General features: G+C 46.2%; 1 protein-coding gene across 5 annotated transcripts; it reads right to left on the reverse strand.

The window, feature by feature from the left end:
* Positions 1–92: 92 nt before the first annotated feature.
* Positions 93–27683, reverse strand: ap3d1 (adaptor related protein complex 3 subunit delta 1). Of its 5 annotated transcripts, XM_079740556.1 has the most exons (35): positions 27403–27683; positions 24792–24887; positions 24135–24215; positions 23676–23756; positions 23447–23554; positions 23060–23189; positions 22204–22343; positions 21697–21770; positions 21500–21549; positions 20910–20959; positions 20375–20423; positions 18408–18553; positions 17974–18122; positions 16951–17181; positions 15639–15870; positions 15094–15239; positions 14215–14356; positions 13346–13417; positions 12824–12899; positions 12384–12580; positions 11906–11979; positions 11310–11333; positions 9383–9545; positions 9127–9270; positions 8613–8666; positions 7380–7502; positions 6882–7040; positions 5749–5796; positions 5579–5599; positions 4988–5177; positions 4526–4614; positions 4261–4346; positions 3761–3882; positions 3297–3376; positions 93–3139 (listed from the first exon to the last, which is right to left on the reverse strand). In XM_079740556.1, the coding sequence occupies exons 1-35, from the start codon at positions 27496–27498 to the stop codon at positions 3044–3046; spliced, it is 3819 nt and encodes a 1272-aa protein (XP_079596682.1). In that variant the 5' UTR covers positions 27499–27683; the 3' UTR covers positions 93–3043. The 5 variants fall into 5 exon arrangements, with proteins under 5 accessions (XP_079596682.1, XP_079596684.1, XP_079596685.1 ...); XM_079740558.1 differs by lacking the exon at positions 11310–11333; XM_079740559.1 differs by lacking the exon at positions 8613–8666.
* Positions 27684–27700: the final 17 nt, after the last annotated feature.

The raw sequence follows: 27700 nt of genomic DNA on the forward strand, positions 1-27700 counted from the left end.
TACATAAATCTAGACAACGCTTGATTTAGGGAATTTGGGAGTGCCCAAAACAAAAATTCCCACCCCCACACACAAAATGGACAAATACAATGTTTTATTCATATGGTAGTTTATTGTTTCACTGTAACACAAAAGACTACAGCAGCTTCTTACAGCTTTGTTTTTTTCAATATATCGGGTAGTTTTTAAAGGGAATGTATTTAACAACTTACGTTTTTTCCTCAGTCCCCTTTAAAACGTTATATTACATATTACAGTTGGATAATCTGAGCATGAAGGCATAACACCATAGCCCTCAAAAAAGAAGAGTACAATTCAATGTCACAAGCAAAACCTTGAGAGAAAAAAAAGAGAACACTACAACGCCACTGATAGTTAAGACACAGTGGACTGCTTGCCTCTCAGAGCACTGTGTGTAATGTGACCTATTCTGAACTCTGTCCGAGCCCCATCCACACTCAAAACTGTCATGACACCTAATATATCCCTCGTCCCGATGTTCAATAATTTAAAACATTCAAAGACTTGTCTATATTAGATAAATGCCTGAACTCATAATATCTAAGAATACAATACCATCAAAAGTGCAGAATGGTGAAGTAAACTTTGTAAAAATGAAATAATAAAAAAATAAGGGAAAAAAATAAACAATAGAGATGAAAAAGTAAATTTTGTCTGTTGGATAACGTATTTGGTTTGGGAAGAAATTATATGAAAAAAAGTATACATTCCTAATCATGCAAGATCATTTCATAAAACAATATGCACAATAAATGTTATTAGTACAATGTATGGTCAGGGGTAATCAAGTTTTATTTTCAGTCAAAGCATTTTCAGGAACAGGGAATATATATATATATATATACTTTTATTTTTACAGACATTTCTGAATGACCGCTTATCAACTGTATTCAAACTACTACTGGACCAAAAAAAAAGCAGATGGAATGGCAGACATGGACTGGGAAAATCAATACCATCGTCATTGTTATATGTATCTAAGGGTGTGGCCTGATAAATGGATGTACATGGATATATATAAAACAAGAAGATGCTACAGAGTCCATTTTGATCGTGCTACTGCTAATCCAAGTCATGCTGGGCCAGGCAGTGACAAGAGTTACAAACAAAAAACAGTAACTTGGAGCAAGCCATAAAATAGTTGTTTTTTTATGTACCCGTTGCTGTCCACTGTTGGATGTCAATGTACAAAAAAGGAACAAGGCTGTTTCAAACGAGAGAAGGAACACTGAATGTGCACATCGTGAAGCGGTCGTGATGCAAGTAGCACAGGCGCTTATGTTTTCAGACGAGATAACATGAGGCAACACGTTCCGTTCTGTTATTCAACAGTAGTTACTTTCTAATGAAGCCATTTCAGCTAATACTGATTGAGAAAGAAATCCTCTACGACTGACCACATTTATAAGAATAACCACAATGTAGAGACGGAAATGATTATCCTACACGAGCTGAATGTGTATGATGAGCAGAGCTTTGACCAATCGTTGAACCAAGCTGGCGACAACGGGTCACTCGTGTCACCCGTCTGTTTTACACTGAAGTGAGCAGCCTTCATTATCCAACAGCCAGTTTAGAGAAAGCAAAGCATCTTTCCAATAGCTTTATCGACTTAAAAGGACTGCATTAATCAGCAGTCATTGGCCTCTCAATAAACATGAGCGGGAGGGAAATGTAACAACAGCCATACCACTTAATTCGTGCACCTACTTTCATGAGTACTAGTGTTTAGGGGAATTGTTACATCTTTTCTCTCTTGTTCTTTGTGAATGGCGCAGGAACGCAGGGGGAGAAATTTACAGTTTTAGAATAATTAATATGACTTTGTTAGCCAAAAAACCCCCCAGCTTAGACCACTACGAACTGAAAGGACCGACGCACAGACGAGGGAGGAGAGAGGAGCCTCGGGGAACAGAAGTCAGTCAGTCAAGTGCACTCTCCACCACTGACCTACCCATCCTCCACAATTACCGCCAGACTCCCACACTGGGTACTTTCTCTGAATCTGCACTGGGTCTCGTAAAGTGTGATCTTACAATAATGTTGGAGCATATGGCACCTCAACAAGTTTAATTCGTGCCAAATGCAAAACTTTAGTTCCATCTCTGAACTTGGTATCAGAGGGCAACCAGCCCTCGCTGGGATTTCTCTAAAAAAGGGTCAATGGTAAGTCAGGAGGGGAGAAGTTTGATTTTCCAGCTTGAACCAGTATGCAGAGGAGTCAGTCACATGGTGGCTTGGGTAGTAGAAACAGACGCATACAGACATACATACATACAGCAGTGTGCACACGCACACACATTCTTACACACACACAAAAAGGAGTCAGTGGGCAGAGCAAGAAAAAGGCGAAGAGAGGTTTCCAACAAAAAAGTAACTCACCAACTCAAGGAAGAAGGAAAATAAATCAATTTCAAAACAGTAAAAACGCAATTCAGCCATCAACAGCAACCACAACAAAAAAAGTCCAGTTGTCAAAACACAGGACTGCCACGGACTGTAATGCTGGCAGACAGTAAGGGCAGTAAGAACAGACAGGGGTACGGGAAAGGACCAGAGACCACCAACCTTCCAAAACCACGGGGCTCATTGAGGAGCCACAGGCTGAACAGAGGTGGGTGTTCTGGAAACAACAACAACAAAAATCAAAAAAGCTGTAAACGCTCAATCCTCAAGAGGAATGAGCGAGTTGTCAGCCAAGTCTATAAAGTAAAAACGCGAGTCAGATAGAGAAGGGACGAGCTCAGAGTGTAGAACAGTGTGAATGGAGACCATGGGGACAGTGACAGCTAGGCCAAAAAGGAGAGGAGATCTTAACGACGATTAATAAATAGGGCGAGAGGGTGGAGGGAGAGCCGGGCGTAGCGTCCCAATACTAGTGTGTTTCAGTTGGGACCAGGGGGTAGGTGGGACTGATATGAGACATGGGAGTGTGTGTTTGCGTGTGTGTGTGTGTGTGTGGTGGTGAGTCAGGGGCGTTTTGGAGGTGGGGGTGGGTACACCCTGGAGCCTCCGGACCCAATCAGCACTGAGAGAACGTCAGCTTTATCTCTTCCAGCACGTTGCTCAGCAGCGACGGCTCGTCACACTTGGCGTCGATGGACACGGTCTGATCAGCCTGAGAGAGACGGAGAGAGATAGAGATCGAGAATGAACGGGAGAGATAGATGGTCAAAAAGAGAGATAAGGAGAATCATGGTTATCCGTTTCATTGGTTCAGCATTGACCAGGGCGATATTGTTTGGGTGTTCTTGGTTTTGGGCTGCGATGCTTACAGTTTTGACCAGCAAACACACGTGGTGACCCTGGATGGAGCGGCTGTACATGGAGGCACAGGAGTCGATCCTCTCCACAACTAGACAAAAGAACGAAGCTCAGTCACACTAGTATCGACGTGCATGTAGCATCCAGTGGGGGCCGAGGTAAAAGCATTGGCTTGTCTTCTACAGGAGGAGACCTCACTGGTCTGATACACAATGACCAATACCTACTGTGTGTGAGTCTAAAGTATAAGCCAGAGGCTTCATTGAGTGAGTGAGTGAGTGAGTGAGTGAGTGAGTGAGTGAGTGAGTGAGTGAGTGAGTGAGTGAGTGAGTGAGTGAGTGAGTGAGTGAGTGAGTGAGTGAGTGAGTGAGTGAGTGAGTGAGTGAGTGAGTGAGTGAGTGAGTGAGTGAGTGAGTGAGTGAGTGAGTGAGTGAGTGAGTGAGTGAGTGAGTGGGTGCTTGCTCGGTGCCTGTACCAGAGAAGTGATGGTGGAAGCAGATGCGGGCCAGCAGGTGAGGGAAGGGCATGACGACTCCCTCCAGTTTGACAGAGCTGGCCTTCAGGTCTCCCGACTCAAGCAACTTTGCAAACGCATCACTGACCGAACGGGAAGAAACAACCAGCATTAAATTACAGGGCCTATCCACAGGAACTGCTTCAGGAAACAAGTGTCATTCAAGACAGAGCAAGATAGGGCTGATTGGTTGTTTGTTGTCGTTAATGTTAGATAAGAATTATTCCCCACAAACTTTGTTCTACCCTATCTAAAAAAAAAATAAAGACCGCATATCCCAGCTTGAGAATCGCCTTTAATCAAATCATCCAAACCATTTGTCTCAAGTCATGTGGGTGAATATTAAATCAGTCTGGTTCCACTCTCTTTGCTCCACGATGTATTAATGTGTGCAAGCAGATGCTTATTAGTTGGAATAAAAACTACTTGTAGCCAATGGAGACTGTATCCTCTTGACTCACCTGTAACAAGGAGTGGTGATCAGGTAGGAAGTGCAGGTGAAGTGCAGTTTGAAGTCCAGTTTTTCATGGGTGGAGGAGTCTTCATTCTATTACAAAAAATAGTAAAAATGACATCATGGGTCTTGACGTGTGTGTGTGTGTGTGTGTGTGTGTGTGTGTGTGTGTGTGTGTGTGTGTGTGTGTGTGTGTGTGTGTGTGTGTGTGTGTGTGTGTGTGTGTGTGTGTGTGTGTGTGTGTGTGTGTGTGTGTGTGTGTATCTGCCAACCTTGACTATAAAGGTCAGGGTTCCCTTCAGTTTCTGAGGCATCACGATGCTCTTAACGCCGAACACGAAGCGCGCCTCGTTTGACACCCCTGAAACACAGAAGAAATACACAGCCCCATCACACCACCACTCGGAGACACGGAGACATCTGTTGACACAATGGGGTTGGTGGGAGTGTTCACTTCAAAACCAGAAACCACTTCCTCTACAAAAGTTCACACAAAAAATAAAACCAAGAAGGCACTCTGTTGACGTCTCAGAGAAAGAGACAAAAAAGAAAGAGAAGTAATGCTTTGTTTCACATTAAACGATGGAGGAAGAAGGGGAAACGAGGACAAGAACTAACTTCCTTCCGCTGTGGATAAAATCTGAGTGGGCACTGGAGCACAGCCATAAATATCAGAGGAGAATATGGCCCGTCTCCTATACGGAGGCCTGTATGTGCCGCTATGGCTGACTGACCGGGAGGCAGCTGGAAGGGCACGGTGAGGCCGTCGTGGGGGCCCGCTCCCTCAGGCCTTTGCAGCCTGGAGTTCAGAGAGTCCAGCACATTGAACTCCATCGCCTTGAGGAAGCTGTCACACTTGTTCTCGAAGATGAGCGACACCACCACCTGACTCCCGTCCTGCAGGTTGCCCTGGATGTCACACACCTGTCGGAAGGGAGGGGGAAGGGAGGGAAAACGTTGGCGCGTCAGTGATGGTCTGCTGGATATGAGAAAGCCTGAGGGAATACTGAAATTATTTAGACGTGGTCGGCGGTTTAGGAGAGAAAGTGTGCAAAAGGAAACCACAGCAAAGTCAAAGCAAAGTCACAGCACCGCAAAACCATTCCCTAGTTTTTATGTTTTTCAATTATGTATGGCCAGCCACTGAACCACAACAGGAAACAGTAAAAGACTACCGAGCGGCACGGTCGAAAATGAGGAAGGTGAGGATGGGAGAGAAGTGAGGCCATGAGACTGTATGCAGAGGGCGGGCTGGAAAGAACACAGCAAAACCACAGGAAGTGGGCCCTTTTTTCACATCCTGTGACTAAAACAACAAGCAGTACCGTATCGGCATCCTCCATCATCTTTGAAGAAAGAGGGGAAGAGAAGAATCTACTGTGAAAACGACATACACATCTACTCATCTGCTAACCTCCCTGTACGTAAAAAAAAAAAAAAAAAATTCTCAAAGTAAAATATTGACCATCTACACCCCCCAGCAGAAAACACTCACCATCTTGATGTAGGAGTTCTCGGCCAGCAGGCAGTAATTGGACATGGGCTGAAAGGAGAGAACACGGGTCAGGTTTGGAGAACTGTTGTCCCTCCGTATGTAAACTAGGCAACCGGAGCCGGCACAGCTCTGCCGGGCTGGTGCACACCAGTGGGCCATGGTGTGTGTGTGTGTGTGTGTGTGTGTGTGTGTGTGTGTGTGTGTGTGTGTGTGTGTGTGTGTGTGTGTGTGTGTGTGTGTGTGTGTGTGTGTGTGTGTGTGTGTGTGTGTGTGTGTGTGTGTGTGTGTGTGTGTGTGTGTGTGTGTGTGTGTGTAAGCCTAGGACAGGCAGAGATCAACCCTGACAGTACACATCAGGGTCTACCAAGTACACACGGCGACTGGGATAGCATTGAGGCCAGAAAGACCGTGTGAACACAGGACCACAGACTGCCATCATCACCCTGGAGAAACCATCGCTCTGCTTTGGGAGGTCTAAGAGCTCACAGACTACCTGCGGACCTTGTTTCTGATCTGCTGTGAGTGAGTGGATAACAATTATAGTGACCTACTTGGAAGCTATCAATGACACATAGTAATGGTAAGAGTTAAAAGTGAAATAAATCGCACTGTTATTGGCAAGATGCTATCACAGTGACACCAGTTCTAAAAGGCCACAATAGAGACTCAATCTCACACACACACAAAAACACAAACACACAATGTGTGTGCAAAAACGTTTTACGGCATCGATAATCGAACACTATCTGTTTGTACGGACACCAGTGTCTTGTCTATTTATCAAAACAAAGGCTCTGGTCTCCAAAAGCTAAAATGTGGTACAATTAAATGCACTGCGTTATGCACGCGTGATAGTGGGCGAGGACACTGCACGGGGCCTTGAAAGCCAATCTCAAAACAGATTGCCTTGCATGGAAAAAACAAAACCATACCGCCTCCTGACAGGCTGACCCACTGAACAACATGGCAGCAGCCTTCTGTTGGAGCACAGCCTACTTAGGTTATGACTGTACCCAACCCCCAGACCTCCACCACACACACACACACACACACACACACACACACACACACACACACACACACACACACACACACACACACACACACACACACACACACACATACATACATACCGGCAGAGGCTCCTCCTCCTCCTCCTCCACGGTGCCATTTTGCACAGACTCCTCCCCGTCCCCGTCGCTATGGTGACGGTGGTGGTGATGCTTCTTCTTCTTCTTCTTCTCCTTCTCCTTCTCCTTTTTCTGCTTCTTCTTCTTGTGTTTGGAGGACTTCTGGCGGTGGATGGGATACAGGTGGGAGACTTGAGAGGAGTGACAAAAGAGACAGATCCCAGGCAGGCATATCGCGGTCGGGGCCTTTACAGAGGGCCGCAGTTACAGGAAATAACTTCCCTGCCAACATCACTAACGAGAAGCGGGGGCGGGACTTGGAAAACACTTAATTTTGGTAAACACTTAATGTGGGAAGCAATGGTATTTCCAATTCATTCTGGGAAAACATGTGCTGGAGCGGCTCATAATCAACTTCCTGTTGGGCCGCTGTATCCCCTAGCCACACGGCCTCGGCGCCCGTCTGGCAATCATCTTATCATGGGGTGGGGGTGGACTCACGCTCTCGTCCACCTCCGCGTCTTTGGGTTCGTCAGGCTCCGAGTCTGGCGCCGAGCCAGAAGCCGCAGGGGGAACGGCGGACGCTGCTGCCGCCGGTGCGGTAACCACGGTTACTGCCACTTCCTGTTTGGACACAAGCACCCCCCGTATGTCTGTTGAGATTGGCGAAGCGACATAGTGCGCGTGGTCTACCAAACGGTGCTGGCTGTTTCTGTGTAGAGGTGGGGTGGGGTTAGCGTGATTACTAGCGGGGAAAAGGGAGTGAGGCCAAGGTTGTGGGTGTGCGTCCATGGAGACCGTGGCGCATGCAGTGATGGTGGCGTGCATACACGGTAACATTATACTCATGTCTTGGCTTGTTTCGAAGCAAAGCTGTGTTTCAGGGTAAGAGGCCGTTTACCCTCAGGGCTAACGTGCTCTTCGTGAAAACAGGCTCATGACACATCCTCGACACACTTTAACAGATGTGGAAGTAACACTTAAACTGGTGCACATGGTAGGCCTGGAGATGAGATTGGATATAGCATTGTGTAAAAAAAAAAAAAAACACAATCTAAAACAGACGCCTCATAGATTACTAGGAACTCCTGCCCGCTGGATAAATAAGCACTCCATTACATCAACGGTAGAGTCGTAGAGTAATAGACTTTTATCTAATCTGAAAATATATCAAAACTATCTGAACCGGCTTTGTGCATTGGTGAAAACAGGCTCAAGAGCACCGACACAGACACGTGACAACTCCATATATGGCCATAGAACAGGAGGGTGAGGCAACATGCATGGGGAACCGGAACAGGGTAGGATGTGACTGCAGACCAGTCATCCTCTGCTCAACTGGGATACAGCGAGTAAGAAGAAAACATCACCACAACCACCACCACCACCTTGACGTCCAGCGAGTACATGAAAAGATGAGCCACGGAGATAGTGAAACAGACATACACACGGCCAGACAGTATACACTGAAGAGGAAGTGGTAGGGGAAAGGGTGACCTGTGAAAAAGAGGAGGTTGTTTGAAAAATTTGTGGGGGAAGAGTGGTGAAAGAATTTAATGAAAATAAAAAGTGAATAACCGATAGCTTAAAAAAAAGGTGAGCAGTTGACACATGGCATTGCGTATTGAGTGATTAGACAATTGTGTATGGGAGGCAGGGGGGGCAGAGGGAGAGAGAGAGAAAGAGAGAGGGTGAGAGAAGGAGAGAAAGAGGAAAGAGAGACTTCAACTCAACCTGAGAGTTAGAGGACACTGGAGCGTTTGAGAGCCAGAAATCCAGGTCCGAAACCTAGAACAGTGAAGGAGGGAGAGGGAGGCAGGAAGGGAGAAGGGTGAGTTGGGGAAGGGAGGAAGGCAAAATAGGTTCTTCATATTTGTACTAATTCATGAAAGGTGATACAGAGCTTACAGCGTTTCGTTTCATGAATAAATCAAGTATTTGGCACGGGGAACTACAAGGGAAGTCAGTTTAACAGGTAACCGATACTTGATTTGATCACTAGAGTAGATAAGAGAGGGAGCTGGGGAAAAGCGATGAGTGTCGAGACAATGAAAATGAATAAATCCACGCATCAGAAACTTCTGAATTATCTCTGGTGTCGGGTGGGATCAATGTAGTCTATTGACAGGGGTAGAACCTCCAGAAACAAAACTCCAAACAGGGACCGGAGATTCCGTAGGCGGGTAGAAAACACAGCCCTAGCTCTGCCTTGGACTGTGTAAAAAAATTAAATAATAAAAAGGCTTACCTCAGCAGTGGTGGTTGGGGGCGGAGCCACCACATCATTGGTCGTCTCCGATTGGACCATAGGTTCTTCCGTCTGATCCCCCATCAGATCATCCCCTCCCTCATCGTGCTTGTGTTTCTTCTTCTTCTTCTCCTCTTTGCTCTTCTGCAAACGTAATGAAACAGCGGAATCAACTCAGGCTGGACCCTCCCTGTTGGTCCTCTCTGTGTCTCACACACACACACGCACTGGGACTATTTACGGGACCATTACTCACCTTGCGGTCCTTCTCCTTGTCCTTCTTCTTCTCCTTCTTCTCCTTGCCGCCCTTCTTCTTTGCCTCCTGCGGGGCGACGACCTCCACCTCCTCCGCCATGGTCTTCAGGGCTTCAGAGGATCGGTGGGACCGGACCGGAAGCTTCTCGCTGTCAGCCAGTGGTCTACACAGACACACAGACACACAATTGTTACAATTCAACGGGTGTGGACTTCTTACGAAGGAACTCCTCATACTTTTAAACCTTTCGGACTAAATCAGAATACTACTGTCAAGCAGGGTGACAGTGTTGAGACGCAGGCTGCCCGGTCAAGTGCATACTTGGCGACGTGCGAAGGCAAAGCCCTAAGCCCCGAGATGCTTTTATGTAATCTATTTGAGGCAGCTCTGCACTCAGAGCCAATGGACATTCCGAAATTCCTCATGTCCTATTGATTGTAAACCAACCAGCCTCATCAGGGAGAGTAAATTCAAGCCAGGGCCACGGTCCGTTTATGAGCAGAGACTGAGCGTTGTGCCCCCTGCTGGACATTTCCTTGCATACACCTCCAAAATAAAAAGGTACACTCTTATGGCATGATAATGGCACTTCCTGATCTAGATTTAAAGTAAGGTTGTTAAGAATAACCAACCTGAAAGAAAGGAAAATCAAATTTAAAATCTTGGGTAGGATTCAAAAGCATGTAACTGTCAAGATGCCTTTGATAGTCGATAGTTTGATATGGCGACTCAAGCAGGACATATAAAAACAATAGAGAAAATAACTAGTAGAAATCAGCAAGACGGGAGTCTTGAAACTAGGAGTTAGAGAATCTGGAAACCAGGGGTTAAGTTCTAGGACTCTCTGATCCCGGGTGAGTTTCCGACAGGCAACTGAAACCAGATCATCTCCTCTCCGGTGGAAGAGGATGACCGGGGCGTCAGGGAACCTCAGCCAGGAGTGTGAGAGGGGTGAGTGGTGTGAGGGTTGAGTGTGAAAGGGGTCAGTGTGAGTGGGGCCCTTGAGAATGTCCGCTGTGGCCTGACAGATTGTCTTTTGAAGGGAATCGTCAATACCCAAGTTTAAAAAGGAGCTATTTGTAACAAATCGACTGTACTAAATCATAAAATGACCCCGATATATGTGTCAGAGATTTGGGAAACATGCCAGGGGGAAATACCAGCTTCTCCGACAACAATGCTACTTTTGTTCTCCTTTGAGAACAAACGTAGATGTTCGCTCCGGAATCTGAACATTTGTTATTGTTCCGGCCTGTGTGTTATGATTCATTATTCTCGGGAGTACCCCGGGTTGCCAGATATGAAACATAATGTTGCACTCGGTTCGACTCGCAAGCGTGTTTGTTTAGTTTTGCCAACCAGGCAACCATGCGTAAATAGGAGTGGGCGGGTGGAGACATCTCTCTCCAGTACAGTGAATCTTGCCTGGATTATATATTTTAAGCACTCTGCTACAATGTTAGTTGTAGTTCCCTTAAAAGACTATACATTTGATTCTGTATTGGTTATTTTGATTGTATACATGTCCGGCTACGGATATTGTCAAGAAAGAAGTTCAAGTGAGTGTTGTTTTGTTTTCTATCGACGAGCGAGCTTCTGTATTGACAACACGTTCCGGAATGAGTTGCATGAATAACAAAGAGGATGACAGGAATAAAGGTAGAAATAAAAACCAAGTTAAGGAAGCAAGGGGAGGGGACGGGTTAGAGCAGCCAAGAACATTCCCAAGGCACTGCATCCAAGACGGAGAAAGAAAGGACAGCGCTGTTAGTCAAGTGGGGGGGGGGGGGGGGGGGGGGTGGAAGGAAACAAGTCGGCTATACACGAGAAAGAGAGAGAGGGGAAGATCGAGATAGAGTGAGAACTATGCAGCACAGCAATCCTTCTAGAATGTGAGCTGGATTCTCGTGGTCGCGGCGTCACTTACCTGCGCCGGGCAGCGGCCACCATACTGCCCCGACAGAGAGGCAGAGATGAGTGTGTGTGTGTGCATGGGAGGGGGAGGGGGGGAGGAAGCAGAGAGGAGACCACCATAAAAAAGCGTGTGAGTATGGAGCGGGCAGATCGGATGTCAATATATTCGATAAAAGCATATCCTGCCGTCACAAGTACAAATAAAGACACGCAAAACAATATTAATATCAGCCTTTAACACAATGGATAAGGAACAAAATACAGAAGGATGAACCACATGGAATGACGTTTTAATGTTTATTAATAAATGTTCCATGTTAAGGAATCCAGCTGTGGTCCTTGAAATGTGTCCCTATGAAATAACCATTTAATTAATATTCTAGATAATATAATGATTACAAAACATTTAAATTGGAAGTGAAAAGGGATGTACCAAGCCAACACAATGTAACACAATGCAAAAAGCCATTGTAACGATAAAACACAAACCATGAGTTTGTGTGTTGCGTGTGTGTGCGTGCTGGAACGCGAGCGCAGGCTGTGTGTGTGTGCACTGGAGTGCGAGCGTAGGCTGTGTGCGTGTGGATGTTCTGGAGAGGGTTAAATTACCTGTCCAAGTCGATGTCTAGGGCCTTGTGGGGGTCATTGGGGTCTTTGTCATCATCATCACTGGGTAAGGCATTCTAGGCAGAGCATCAGAGAACATTATCAACCCACGGGTCAAAGGATAATCCGCCACTCCGACAGAAACACAATAGCATTGAACTGCATGTCGATAAATCCATAGCCAGGCTAATCACACGGCCGGGAGACAGGCCGACATCCCGATGTGGTCTCCCATTGGTTGAGTCAAAGTCTTGAGGACAACACTACGTTGAGCCATTTCATCATTTGAAAGCTATTCCTATTGCCACAAGTGGGGTTATCGCCAGGGCGTTTATATAACCGGAGACCCCAATGATAGAAATATTCATCACATTGCCCTAAGGTTTCCATGGCAGTCCGGCAAACTCCTATCTTGAACATAATGGGTGACGAAGAGCTAGCCTCTGACCCTGGATCAGTGCCCGGCCGCGGTGAACCCTACCTCTGGCATCTCCTCCGTGACGATGTCCACCATGTGCGCCGGCGTGATGTCCTCCTCACTCTCGGGGCCCGAGTCCCGCTTGCCCCGCCGACCGCCCTTCTCCTTCCTCTTCTTCTTCTCCTTCTTCTTCTTGTCCGCCCGGTCCTTCTGCCGACGCTCCTCCTCCAGCTTCACGTACTGGTCGGACATGGGCAGACCTGGGGGCGAGGGGGTGAAGAAACGAATCAGCAAAGAAAAAAGAAGAATACAAACTTAACATAATCACAATGAAGGACATTTTTATAAAGCATTTCTTGAACCCAAGGCGCGGGGGGGGGGGGGGGGGGGGGGGGGGGGAGATCAGCTGGGACTACACAGCGCTCCAGGAGAGGCCCAGGGCGTTTGGTTTGAGGATAAGCGAGAGTGATCGGTGGTCCCAGGAGGGGCGGGGGGAGACCCACCGGGAACTTTCAGAGGCACGCTGAGGTCAATCTGCACCACGGGGATGTGGTCCACTCCGGGAGCCTCCTGGTAAACCTGCGCAAGGATGAAGCAGTTAGTCAGGCTGGGACCCACCTGCATCTACACACACACACACACACACACAAGAAAATAGTCCACACAAAATAGTCCATTGATTTGCATGCACACACAGGCCTATGCAATGACTGTATGAGAGTGCATGCTGCGCACACAGGAAAACATGCACACGCAACCACACGTGTACCCCCGAGTAGTGCAGTTCTCCAGGAACTTCCTCGTAATCCTACATACAGATACCCCAGTTAGTAGGCACGTGCACATCCACATACACACACACACACGCACCATGTTTACGTACATACAACGATGCTACTATATAACGCATTCACACAATTAGACAGACTGCGGACAGATTGAGGCCTGTTATAACGTACGTGAGTGAGTGAGTGAGTGAGTGAGTGAGTGAGTGAGTGAGTGAGTGAGTGAGTGAGTGAGTGTACCTTCTGGGAGGATGGGGAGGCCTTGATGTAGAAGGGGTTGCTGGCCTGCTCCTGCTTCCTCACCTCTCTTCTCTGCAGGAGGAAGGAACAAGCAAGCGTTCAGAGACAGGCGCAGGAACTGAATGAATAAAACATTTTCCCAGGGATAACAATCCGTGGTAGATTGAATGCACCAGACGAGGTAGTTAAAATGAACAGATAAGTTGTTAACTATTTATTCAGATGCTATTTTTGCATCACACGGTGAAAATGTACTACATATTTCATTCTAGGTGATGAAAAAACAAATGTGTTTACATATATTATTATTATTATATAAATATTATAATTTCTTTCTCCATAAATACTTGATTGATATTGAAGATCTCAAATAAAGATGCTAAATTCCCAGGCTGCCTAAAGGTTCACAAGCGCTCAAATCCAAAACCATTCTAAAACCATTTCCAAGCATTCAACCGATCAATAACACTCCCCAGATGTGTTTCTGTACTGGGCCAAATGGCCCATTTTCCTCCTGGAATCAATGAACCCCCCAAAACCTCTCTGCGCTCGCTCACATCAGCACATCGTCGTGCACTAAATTTCGCCTGCTCCTTTGTGTCTACCAGGGAACGGGTAGTACACATGGCTTCCCGAGTACAGCCCACCACCCCCATGCCCTGCCACATACAAGCAGTAGACCCCTGTGTGTGGGGCGGTAGACCCCTGTGTGTGGGGCGGTAGACCCCTGTGTGTGGGGCGGTAGACCCCTGTGTGTGGGGCGGTAGACCCCTGTGTGTGGGGCGGTAGACCCCTGTGTGTGGGGCAGTAGACCCCTGTGGGTGGGGCAGTAGACCCCTATGACGACTGGAGATCCTGGCCCTACGCACCTTGGCCAGCTCCTTCTCGTCCACCTCGGTGTGGCGCGGCCGGGAATGCTTGGTCTCCTCCCGGGTGAACATGGCCTTGGGCTTCTCGTCCTCCGACTCGCTCTCGGACGGCGGCTCGTTGATCCAGGCGTCCAGGTCCAGGCTGCAGCGTTCACAAGTCACACAACCGCGGAGCGCACCGGTACTTCAACATAGGTCCCATACCCTCGCGTCACTGAGCGCTTCTTTAGGTCCACCGTGTTTAGAAGCGCCGCCGTGATGTGGAATGATGTGACAACATAGAAGAGCTCATTTGAAATTAGAGTTGTTCCGATGCCGATATCCGTATTGGACATTCCTCCGATACTGCTGATACAGCAGTATCGGGTATCGGCGAGTACGCGAGTCTGTGCGCCGATCTGGTACCATCACGTGACCAGCTCATTTGCCACACAGGCAAAGAACATCAGAAACACGTGCGGTGTTGTGCTGCGTTCGTTGAAAGGTAGGGAGTCGGAATGGGAAATCATCCCAAGTCATCTCTAACCGACGTGCTTTGAGCTACAAAGTCGGAGGAACCTGGATGTATGAGTGCTTAACTACAAGAATACAAATGTATTGTTATTATTATAGATTATAAATGGAAATGATCTACTCTTTTTTACAGTAAGTGAACTGACTTTAAATATGAGAACAAGTTATATTAGTAGTTGAAATGATCGATGCTGTATTGGTATATGCTCAATATCGGCCCATACTCAAGTTCAGGAATCGCAATCGATCGAAAAAAATTGTATCGGGACATCTCTATTTTAAAGAAGCATTTTCTGGATCAACACGTCAGATGTGGCGCTATGTAGAAATACGCTCTCTCCTATGTAGAGGAAAAGTTTGACCCACCCTTCAGGGACAGGCACTTTCTTCTGCGCCTTGGGGGCCACGGGGTTGAGCTCGCCAGCGAACAGTGCATTGACCTCCTCGGCCACCTCCACGTCCTTCTGCTGCAGCTTCTGGATGTACTTCACCAGCTGCAGGATGCAGGAGGCCTGGGCACCGGGCAGAGGAGCGCGTTAGTGTGGAGGTCATTTTGAATAGAAAAGGCTCTTTGGAGAGAGAGAGGGAGAAAACGATGGATAAAGGTTTAAATTGACTAAACCTTGACCACAAATCCATAAAATCACACACTTACATATTTGATTTACTTTTATTTATTTAACATTTGCTTTTTATCCAAAGCTTTTTTTAATCCATCTTGCTCAAGGAGGCCTACAGGTAGGTTTAGAACCCACAACCTCTCGGCCGGGAATCAAACACAAACACTACAAGATCCATATTCATATGCAGCCCTGGGCATCTCCCTGACATCAGAACATAACCAATCTTCAGCAAGGCTTCATTGCGCTCCGGAGAATCCCCTCCTCCTCCTCCTCCTCCTCTTTGCTTACCCTCTCCTGCACCTCCAGGTTGGCGCTCTGCACGAAGAGGGGCAGCCGGTCGATCATCAGCTGGCTGGTCTCCTGCGCCGCCGTGCGGTCCGTGTTGCCCTCCTGGCTCCGCAGCACCGTGGCGAACAGCTTGGCGGCGTTCTGCACGTACACGGCCTGGATGTGGCCCGGCAGCGTGGCCACCTTGGGCCTCAGCATGGCCTCCAGGGTCTGCATGGGGTTCTCCAGGTGTCTGGAGGAAGAGACGGGGGTTAGGTGTGGGGGGCGGGCAGCCATACCCCTTTGAACGGCTGTTTTTTTTTAAGGAACAGTGTCACATTTGCTAGTGGCGAGGAGAAAAGAGGGTGGCTTTCTGGCTTTTCCGTTGGGAATGTTAACAATTACGGCTACACAAGGACCTTTAGAAGTTCAACCGGTCCATCCATGGCTGTTGACACCTTAGAGAGAACTTGGGGTCTCATGCGTTACGTGTCAGTATAGAAAAAAAACAAATGAACTAAAGCATGATGAAAAACATGATCATCAGCGACAAGAAACATCGATCCATCAACTCATCAAAAAAAATAAAAACATACCCTCAACAACATTATGGAATACATTCATCCTGTTACATTACATTTCACCCACCCTCAAATAGCTCCGACACCGCCAACAAATGAAAAGCGGTGCAAACGATTATCCGCAAGACCCCGGCGCTGTCACACCAAAATTTTACTGGGGGCGAAAGTTGTACCCCTTAAGTAACCCGCCGTCGAAAATTCCAAACCTGCATGGCAACGGAAAATCGCGTCGAACGTTGCCCGGCAACGGACGATCGCATCGAACGATGACGTAGGAAGGTTCATGAACATTCGTGCTCGTTCATTGAGCGTCTCAAGATGAAATAACATTAAACAGATAACACTTGTTTTACAAATGACGTTTATTAGCGTTGCTAACTTTATATTTCTATTGTATTTAATTGTTTAATCACATTTAGCTAGTAAACTGAGTGTATTAACACAAGCTAGCTAGACTATGATACACTTGAAACACTCACGTTTACTAGCTAAATTCAATACAATACAAACATAAAGTAAAAACTTAGTGTTATCTGTATTATGTTATTTCGTCTTTGGCAACATGAGCGCAAATGTTTTTTGAAACCTGCCTGGCAACGGACAATCGCGTCGAACGATGACGTAATGTTTCAAACGCGGATTACGTAGGCGGTACAATTTTCACCCCCGGTACAATTTTGGTGCGACAGCTCCTCTAGCAGGGGCCCGGCACCATCACCCCCACATCTCGGGGTCACTGAGAGAAGACTCACTCTGAGAACTCCCCGCAGATCCAGGCGGCGGCGTACAGCACTTCACAGATGCCGTTGCGCTGCGTGTTGCCGGTGAGCAGGTGGGCGTTGTCCAGCAGGGTGGCCATCTGCGCCACGGCAAACTCCCGGATGGCCTTGACCCGGATGGCCACGTCCAGCATCTGGGAGGCGATGAGGTGGCCGTGCCGCGTTCCCTCCAGCCGGGTCAGCTCCACCAGGATGCTGATGTACCTGGTGGGGGAATAGAGGAGAGGGAGGTGGTGAGGAAGAGGGGGTCATGGATTGGAGTATTGCTGCTGTATTGCACTATATGACATATATTCAAACTGCACCTTAATTGCTCTTTTGCACTTCTATTTAGATCTCCAAATACATTTCGTTGTTACTTTACTCGGCACAATGACAATAAAGTTGAATCAGAATCTGAGTACACGTGATAAGCGGGCGGCAGAGAACGCATGATGGTCGACGGCGTCTCGTATGAAACGTTGTTAGAACTTCAGACAATTCTATCTTTAAAAATCCGGATCAAAATTCTGATCTGTCCTGTTTCGTTTGGCTCACACAAAGTATGGTTGAACATTTGTGTTATTGAGGACAAGAATGTATGAAGACTTTAAACTGGAGAAATTCTCTGTTAAATACAATAGGTCTGTGGTAGACTTCCGTTGGCTGTGCCCCCTGGCTCAAGCTAATGTAACGTGGGGTTTGACCACATTTCACAATGCCTCTAGCACTCTTAAACCATTAAAATTATCCCAATTGCATTTTTTAAAATTGAAGGAGCTTATTTAAACACAATTTAACACTTTAACAGTGTTAGATTACCCTGTAATGCTTTATTTAGGGGGAAAGTGTGGATATAACTGATTTCACTTTTCATCTGAATTGATTGATTATATGTACAGAGTGGGAAATCAGGGCCCGAACTCCTCTGTCAAGTTGTTCACACACGAGGCAATGGCTGAGATGCAAACTGGCATAAATGCAGATGAAATGAAAAGCAGTGGGCGGCGCACTTACCACTCAAAGTTGGTGATGTACTGGTAGTTGCTCTGGCTGCAGATGTCGATGATCTTGGTGAGAAGCTCGTCTCTGTAGGTCGTGCCCTCCGCCTTGTCCACGTGTAGCATCAGCTTCTTCACAATCTCCATCAGGTTCTTCTTGGACACCTGGTGGAACAAGATACACGGATACAAAGAATGAAGCTTCATAGATATGATACTTGGGGTTTACAAAGGGATTAATGTCATTTCAATAGCTCTCAATAGAGAGCTCATCCATTATTATGCATCCGTGCGATCCACAGGTTAACTGAGAGGTGAGTCTACCGACCGTAACCTATAAAACAACGAAACCATAGGAACCAGTGTGGTTCCTAATAGAGGATGCCTCCATCTAATGAGGCAACAACCAGCACGGTGATGTGAAAGGCCGAGGGAGGGGGGTCCCCTTACCATGCCGTAGAGCAGGTCCAGGGCTCGCAGGCGGATGGACTCGTCCTTGTCGTCTAGACACTGGAGGATCAGGTCCTTGTGGGACTGGACAGACTTAGGGTGGGTCTTCAGGATCTTGGACATGGCCAGCAGGCCCAGGTACTTCACTACGACCACAAACACACAGACTCAGCGTTCTGCTCCATACACCTTGGACACACACCCTGGGCTCTTGGTTAAAACCAGGGTATGCTTGCCACTAGTTCTCCTGTGCTTATTTAAATTTCAAAACTACAGCTGACATAACGTAACCTAATGACTATGATAAAATACATAATTAACATTACATTTATTTGATGAACCGAGGTTTTAGGAAGGTAAAGTAAATAATCTTGGTTTACATTCCAATTCTTATAAAAAACTAAATCATAATCAACACTAAACTATTCAAAGACACAAAGAAAGGAATACAAAGACAAACACACACAAGGAAGTAAACACAATGGGGGAACAGACAAACACACACACAGGGACATGGACATTCTATTTTTCCACCACCACCTATCTGGTACCAAGTCCTTGGCAGTGACGTCTTTGCTCCACCAAGGGGGCAAAGAGAGCAAGGAAGGGGTCATGCTGAGTCACTCCAACCTTTTGGCCAAGGAGCCCTGCCACCGGATCAAACAAACACGTTTCCGTTGTCTGGATCAATACCAGCGGTGACCTTGAGGTCACGCTGGTCCCTGCCGCAGAGGACACGGACTTGGCCCTTATTAAGGCAGCCAAACGTGCAGCTTCTTAATGGGATCAGATACATTATAATGATTAGAGCACACTGGCATGGGCAGTACGACAGGATGGGCCACTATGTGGACTGTTACTTTGGGAACTCCCTAAATACAAGGGACTAGAAATGGTGCCACTTTGATCTGACTTGGCTTGATCAAAGACTTTCCACCAAAGGAACTTACGAACCGATTTCTCAGTGTTCCCTCAGTCTTTGAAAGCAAAAAACTTGCATGACAGGAAAGTTGGGCATCATTATGTATTTTATGCAGATAGAAGTTAGGAGGATCCCCATCTTCAAAAGGTTGTGGGTTAACATTTTAAAAATAAGGTGTCTGAGGTTATCAGGGTAGGCTAAAATTAAAAACAAAAACACAATGCTTCTCCCTGAAAAAAATCAGGGGTGCGGTGCCGGTCCAGTCCTACTAGCATTCCACTACAGTGTGAAAAGCTGCACAGGGTTGCCTCTAAGAGCACCTAGTCATCAGGAGGCTAAATCATGCTTCGTCCGACCTGATTGGGTACAAAGAAAAATACGGTTTAACATTCTTGATTCTTAGTTGGGACAAATCCCACGCACGACAACAAAGTCGGAAACAGATTCTTGGAACAACCCGTTTGTAAAGTAACCTGTGTAACCTGTGTAAAGAATTACCTGTGTAACAGCTGGTGAGGCTTTCTAGGCTCAGACTCCTAAGTCTAAACATATTTACAATGTTCATTTTTGCAGGGTGGTGTCACTCAGACCCCGACTATCAGAACCACAGAATGAAACTGGTCTTTAAAACACCCGTGGGTGGGAAAAAAAAAACAATGCCCAGGTTTAGATTCTATTCTACTCACAAAACACAACTACCATCTACCCCGCACCACACTATAGAGGGGGAAGGGGTTGAGATAACTCGAATACCAACAAGAATCAACTTCAGCTCCTCTTGGCCGAGAGGCAGAATATCAGCCTAGGTATGCACTGCGCTCCAGAGAGAGCACAAGGCCTGCTGTGTGACTCTTAGTGCAACGGCACTCCGGCCACTCAAATTGAGAACACCGAGGTAATATCTTCGAGTTATCCGGGGGGGGGGGGGACTGCTACGTTGTTGTCGTTGTCGTTGATGACGGCGACGACTAAACGAGGGTGGACTTGTCCAAAACACACAGACAATGAGAGAATGACACACTGCAGGCATTGACAGATGGCTCACAGTTCTGGTCCGAGTCTTCGATCAGGATGCGCAGTTTCTGGACACAGAGCTGAGGAACAGGGAAGAGATAGAGTAGAGAGAGGCAGAGAGAGAGAGAGAAAGAGAGAAAAAGGGGAAGAGGGTGAGAGAAAAGGGGAAATAGAGGACAGACAGGAGAGAGGGGGAGAATGCCGTTATCATCACTGTAAACCTTTTCACAACAGTTTAACTCTTGTCATGGAAGGAAGCACAGCACTCAAGATAGTGTGGGTGTGAATGTTGTTAGAAACATAATTTGATCATTCCATGCATGCATTCTTGGCATTTACACAGACGGATACCAAGGAACCTGGTTGGTTGCCTGTCTGACCAGTAGATGAACATCTACATTTAGAGAGAGGGTATTAGGAAGAGACATGCAAGCAGGCAGGCAGGCAAATAGAAACAGAAACTAAGTAAATGAGGAGGATTTAACTGGTTAAACTGGAGTGAAAAGGGTTATTGATGAAGGTCTTACAGTAAGAGACGAGCACAGGATGGGAGACCAGATGCTTACCTGAATACTAGCACTGTGGTTGGGCATTCCAGACGATAAGGAGATCAACACTGAAATAGAGGCACAAAGACATGACTCACAACTGAAACGTATCACATGCACAAATCTTGCATAACATGTGCCTTTTAATTCTAAAAGATTTGTGCACTTCCTAAACGTGGTCAAATCAAACTAGTTTTGAGAATTGTTTTATGTTCTATGGGATTCGCATGAAGATGACGAATAGATGAATAGTTTATTTTGACATTATTAACAGGTTAACAAAATGTGCTTCATACCCTGACTGCATGAGGGAACAGGCTACCATTTTTGCATTTCATAACTATGTAACAATAATTGCACGGGTGTAACGGTTCACTAAGAAAGACTGTCAGGGTCTAAAGGTTCAATCGACACGACTACTTGTGGGCCCTTTTAGTATTGTCGCATATCCCAAAAAAACAAGCATTTGCCCCGTAACCATAGTACTGATAATGTTGCTTATTTCAGTTTCAAAGTGTTGCAATAATATGCATAGCTCCCTGTTGGCCTGAATGGGAAACCTATCATTGATGCAATCTGTGCTCAGCCCAAAGAACAGCAATACTGACCTGCGATCACAGTGTTGACACATTCATACAGAAGAGACATTGCGGAGGTGCTGTTTGAGGTTGAGAGAGAAGAGGGGGATAGCCATGGAGATGGAAAAAAAAGAAAGGACTGTTAGGACGGTTATTGATAGGCCCATTAGAATCAGACAGCCATCTGTGATGTTGAGTGACAGAGACCTGGGCGTGGCTTTTCTTACCTGTGGATGAGATTGGTCAGGGGTTCAATCAGCTTCTTCCCCAGGCGAGGCTCTAGAGGTGTGAGGGCTCCAAACTAGGGATAGCAGGGAAAAGGAAAAATGTAGGTCACCACACTGATTCAGACGAGGCTTGAAGAAGGCAAACAGACCTGTCAAAATATTATCTGTCACCTACCTGCTATATTTACAACTCTGCGGTTTATAAAAAAAGACAAACAAAGTCGGTTTGGGCACACAAACGTCGAGTCATCATGCTCACCTACGCTTATGTAGGGTAGGTAATCAGTAATAAGTAAAAACAGGATTTGATGACTTACAGTGGCCCATAGCTTTTTGTTTCCAAAATAAACCGTGAGTGCCATAGATGCTTCCATGTTATCAGAGCGTTCGTCTACGAAGCATGCTACACCCTACAAAACTTGTTCAACACAGAACGGTTCTGTTCATCACAACACGTTGTGGGGTTCTGCGTGTGGGGTCGAAAGGTCAACGCAGTCTGTCACACACCAGCTTGATGATCTTGATGAGGACCCAGTTGTTGGTGGAGGAGGTCATGAGCTTGAAGAACAGCGGGGCCAGAGACAGGTAGTTCTTGGGGTTCCTCCTGGCCAGCTCACAGATCACGTTCACCGCTGCCGACTGGACACCTGATGGACAGACCACAGGAAGAAACACAGATGAAAGCTATGCAAAGAGAACGTGACCGTAATGTAGGCTCTAAAATACCACACTGAATATCTTTTGTGGTGTATTTCTATTTATGCTCAGTTAAGCGGAGAGTAGACCATATTATTTTATTATTTATTGTTTTTAAAGCTAAAATGACCTTGGATGAGAAAAAAAACTCATCAAAATGTGATGCCGGACCAGAAACTGATAAGTGGAGGAGCTCTAGCAATATCTCCCTAAGAAAAGGGCCTAATTTTCTGTTTGCCGTGTTCATAACTGCGCCAGAAGTGATCCTGTCAGCCAGCCCAGTGTTGTCCCCGTCGAGTCGTCTTTATTCTCGTTTCCATCGAACGATGCATTATTCAGGGGGTTGGGGTGACTGAGGACTCTCCGTGGCTAGCCTGTGCCACCAGAGATTTAGATTACCTTACCTCGCAGTCAGACCGGCCCGAGCTGCTCTGAGCCAGACAAGAATGACAAAATGAGCCAGGGATATGAGGCGTGAAACGGATAAGAACGTTTTTGGTCCCTCATTTTAATACCTAGAGCAACAGCTTCTGATGTCTGTCTACATTATATCAAGCACCTGATTTTCCAGCCTTTTTTTTTTTTTAACTCTCCATCAGAACGACACCGTGATCCTTCCAAGTCGTGCATCCTTTCTCCCGGACAACCGCTCTCTGTTCTCCGTTACCTGGGTCGGGGTCCTCCAGTTTCTCCTTCAGCCTGGGGAAGGCAGGGCGCAGAGACTCTGGGTACTTGAGGAACACCTTGTACATGATCAGCACCGCTTTCTTCCTGATGTAGGGCTTGGTGTGCGACATCTAGGATACAGAGGGAAAGGTGCCACCAGTACATTAAAAAGACTAGGGATGGGGTGCCCCAGCGGCTCACCGGGGTAGGTCGTGTACCATATAGGCTCAGTCCCCGGTCGCAGCGACCTGGGTTCAAATCCTGCCCGTGTTCCTTTGATGCATGGGTTCCCCTCTGTCTCCCATACCTCCCCATCTATCTCACATAATAGAGCATAGAAATGCAAAAACAAATCATGTGCTTGACCGCGTGGCATCTTCTCACTCACCAGAGTCATGATGTCGTTGGCCAGGTCACGAGCCAGGTCAGGGGTCACGAAACAAGAAAGGCCAGTAAGCGCAACGCCTGTGTCATACTGGTTAGGACTGCTGAGGTCCTGGAAGATACAATTCGGAGAATTACATCACATTTAAGGTCTGGTAACATTGAGAACGCAACGTACACACTGTACCAACAGATTTCAACCCAACAAAATGGATAAACAGCGCATGACGAACCTTCCGGATCTGATTGGTTGTCAGCATGATGACATCAGTGCTCTCGTGGAAGCACTGTGAGGCAGCCAGGTAGCCAATCCGCTGTAAGGAAAATGGGAATCACAAAATAGCACATTCATCATCTAATTAGCATGAGCAAGCACTGTGTTATTACACCATCAGCCCAGTGAGAGGTAGCAATCTAACAAGCCAATAGTTTGCATAAATACAGAGCTTGGCTTAGGAAGCAGGTGCAACGCTATATATATATATATATATATATATATATATATATATATATATATATATTCAGGGTTCATTAAAGTAAAGACGACACCGTTTTAAAATTGCTTTTTGTCCTAGCAACACTCGAGACTCATTCTTAACACATCCTCTTACATACAAGATTTCACTCAGACTTTTAATTACCAATCCAATAATAACATGTCTTCTCAAGTACTGGCAGTAGCCTCGTCTCACCTTGTACGTGAACTTTGAGGAGCTCATGACCTCCACAATGTTAAAGGCAGCCCAGCTGACATCATAGCCCAGCATCTGAAGCTGTAATCACAGAGAGGAGAAAGAGAGATAGGGTGAGGGTGAGTGAGAGACAATGGATCTCCCCTGTGGCGAATATAGTGGAAAAGCTTTTTTAAATTGAGCACAGACGCCGATCACAGCAGGTCATGCGGTTGAAGAGTAGGACGTGGGGGGCTATAAATAGAACAAGTGATTTCATTTAGAGATTAGATTTGCTTGGATCAAGACTGGTGAAAACGAAGAATGTGAAACAGCACATTTTGAAAGTGGTCCCCACCTATGCATCACACGCCGTCAGAGGTATCATTATACATTTGGTTTAACCAATTTCAAATAACAATGATTTTCTGTTATCAACATTAGCCAGCCAGCCAGCCTGCTTGAGTGTCTTTGTGTTTAAAGGTTTCAACAGGGTGGCTAGCCTTGCTGTACCAGATCCATGGCGCCCAAGGTGCAGACACACAAGCCTTTATTTGCATCCATTGGTCCGATCGATTGACCTTTCATTAAATCACAGGCATGCATGGGTGTCAAGTGTCTCTTCGCCTATGTGGCTGGCTGTGATGGACGTATAGGAGGGGTGTTAGGAGGCCTTACGTAGGTGAGCTTGCACACAGCGTTGGCCTTGACGGCAATGTTGTCCTGCTTGAGCTCCTGCTTGACCTCGTCGATGCAGGTGGAGATGTACTTGGCCTGGGGAGACAGGGGGACAGCTCAGTACGGCCGGAGGTAAGATCAATGCACAGACACAAATGTGGGATATTTTACTGTTATGGTTGTTACTGACTATGGTAAAATGCTGTATTTTATTACATGAAAATATTAATATTTGCAACTAATATACACAGTTATTTTAGTAATGAAATTATTGTTTTTGACCAGTATACAAAACCAGGGTGTTTAAGTTTAGTAATGAAATAAAAGCTTATTCCTCAGAGTTCGGTACCACGTTGCTATTGATGATTTATTCCTGGGTAACCTTCGTCTCCTGCTGTTGGATTAGACTAATCTTAGAGAATCAAAGCATGGAATATGGTAGCCCTACATGTATGCAAATTCCCATTACTCTCTGAATTGTAACACTGGTAAACACACTTTGTGCACTAGCTTTCTCAGTCACTAGTAAATGTGTCTGTGTGTCTGAAGGTAATTGTGGACTGTTATCTACTACCAATAAATAAATTGACTGCCTTAATAAATGGACAAAAAAATCGTATTGTATTTCACTGCACACAAAAACCACAGGTTCATTAAATGAAAAAGTGACAACAATTGTGCAGTTTATTTGGTCATGGTCAAAACAACAGAACACACACACACACACACACACACACACACACACACACACAGAGGGTGAGTGTGTGTGCTGGTCATGTGCCTGTAGTCATGAGACAACACAGTGACAGAGAGGCGAAGGTGGGGTTTGGACTGCTATACTACTCATTGAGAAAGAGACACACCATCACACACACACACACACACACACACACACACACACACACACACACACACACACACACACACACACACACACACACACACACACACACACACTTTCTCTCTCTCGAAATTTCATATAAGACATAAGACAAAAAGCAGCGACAACAGCCACAGAACACACAACCCATGGAAATAAATGAAAAGGTTGCTCTTCAGTCGCCACCGGAAGAGGTTTTTTTCCAGTACAGCAGCTTGACCACAAGATATAGAGGAACGAAAAGGAGCCATGACTGAATGTGACGGCTGAATGGATACGGTCCATCTTGTGCTAAGCCCACATCTCATCGAGAAAACTAAATTAAATGTGTATTTGATTTCATTGTGCTTTTTAATGTAGACTCAATGCGGTTTCAATAATGCTGGGCTTCTTCACACATGTGGAAAACAAATAGAGTGAGTGAATGAGAAACTATAGGCTGGCCATGAAAAGCAAACACAACCACATACACAACCACAGAACCACATTAATATTTCAGCAGACGGTCTAGGGTTGGCTGGGCAACCAAAACCTTATCTATGTAGGCGGGGTTGAATTACCTATGGACACGCTGAATCAAAAGAACAAATGGCCTAACTGCCCTAGCAGACTTGCCTTGGTAGTGCTTATTATCAATTCCCCTATCCCAAAGCATGCAACGCTTACTCCATATTGCAATTTGAGATCCATACCCAATTTACTACAACAAATGACGTCATGGTGATAAAAGTAACAATGATGCACGCAATAATTAAATGAGAGTAGGCTGAAGACGAGTTCTCTTGGATTTCAGACTACAAACACTGCCCTCTAATGGCTATGGCACCCCTAGTTTTACCTATATTGATGATTCTGCACATCATTAAAGCACATCGGAACCCCGCTTAACGGGTAACATTTTCCGCTAAACATACCGATCATCTAAACGTACCGAGCAAACTATGATCGTCCACAACGTATTATTACTGTGTGTCTTTAAAAAAATAGCTTTCAATTCACATTAAGCGATTGAGGGATCGGTCTGAATGGGTTTGCTGTGAATTGTATCCATCACTTGGTGTCCTGTCCTCTCAATGGGGGATCAAAACATTATAACGTTGTTAATCCACACTAAAGTGCATATGACATGCGGATCAGGGCCACGTCTGAAGAGCACCACTAACGCACAACGCAGACTCCAAGTACGTGTACAACAGCCGCTCATTTGACAGGCCTGAATAGCATTTTCAGAAACATAAATATAGTACATAACGCCTTATGCTGTGCTGTCATGTCGTTAGCAGTGCCTGCTTGTGTGAATCCTTTCAACCCGACGAGTAATTGCCTGGTCGTGGACGTTTATAATCTTGTGAGCTAGCTAGTTGCATTCTGTAACAGATCACATCGTACCAAGTTAGCAAGTGCAACCCAACAACACCTACCATCCAGATCTCCCTGACACCAAATGTAATGTCACATATGAGGGTATGAATGGTTTCACAATATGCACTCACGCATTCGGACAATGGTTTTGCTAAGCTGCCAAACGTACACCTAACCTAGCAGCAGACCTGGCTTGAGGGGCTAGCGTTAGCCGAGGAGCCTGGCTCCTCGTTAACCCTACAGGCTGAGCCATCACAGCCGGCTATTATGTTGGGCTCTAATGGGTAACGTTACATCTCTGCATATTTTCTTGTTGACATGTTATTGGATGATGATTAAAGGTCGCAAAGAGTGAGTGTGTGGTTTTACCTCATCCTCCTTGTGATTCCTAATGCCACGTACTAAATCCTGGAGGTTTTTATCGAACATTCGGTCGATGCTCCCTTTGACAATCTTCAAAGCCATGTCTGTGACTTTATGGCTTCTGTCCTACGGGACTGAGCGCCTGACAAGAGGTCTGGGGGGGGTGCTGGCCGACCCGCTACACTGTCTCTCATCCACCCGGGTACCGTCTTTGCAGGAGCCGTCGCTGTTTACTAATCCCGGACAGATGAAGGCGAGGCCAGACAGGGCGTCCAGTGCGATGCAAAGACTCTGGCAATGGATC

Source organism: Pollachius pollachius (assembly GCF_949987615.1).
Source record: "Pollachius pollachius genome assembly, chromosome: 7".
NCBI classification, from domain to species: domain Eukaryota; kingdom Metazoa; phylum Chordata; class Actinopteri; order Gadiformes; family Gadidae; genus Pollachius; species Pollachius pollachius.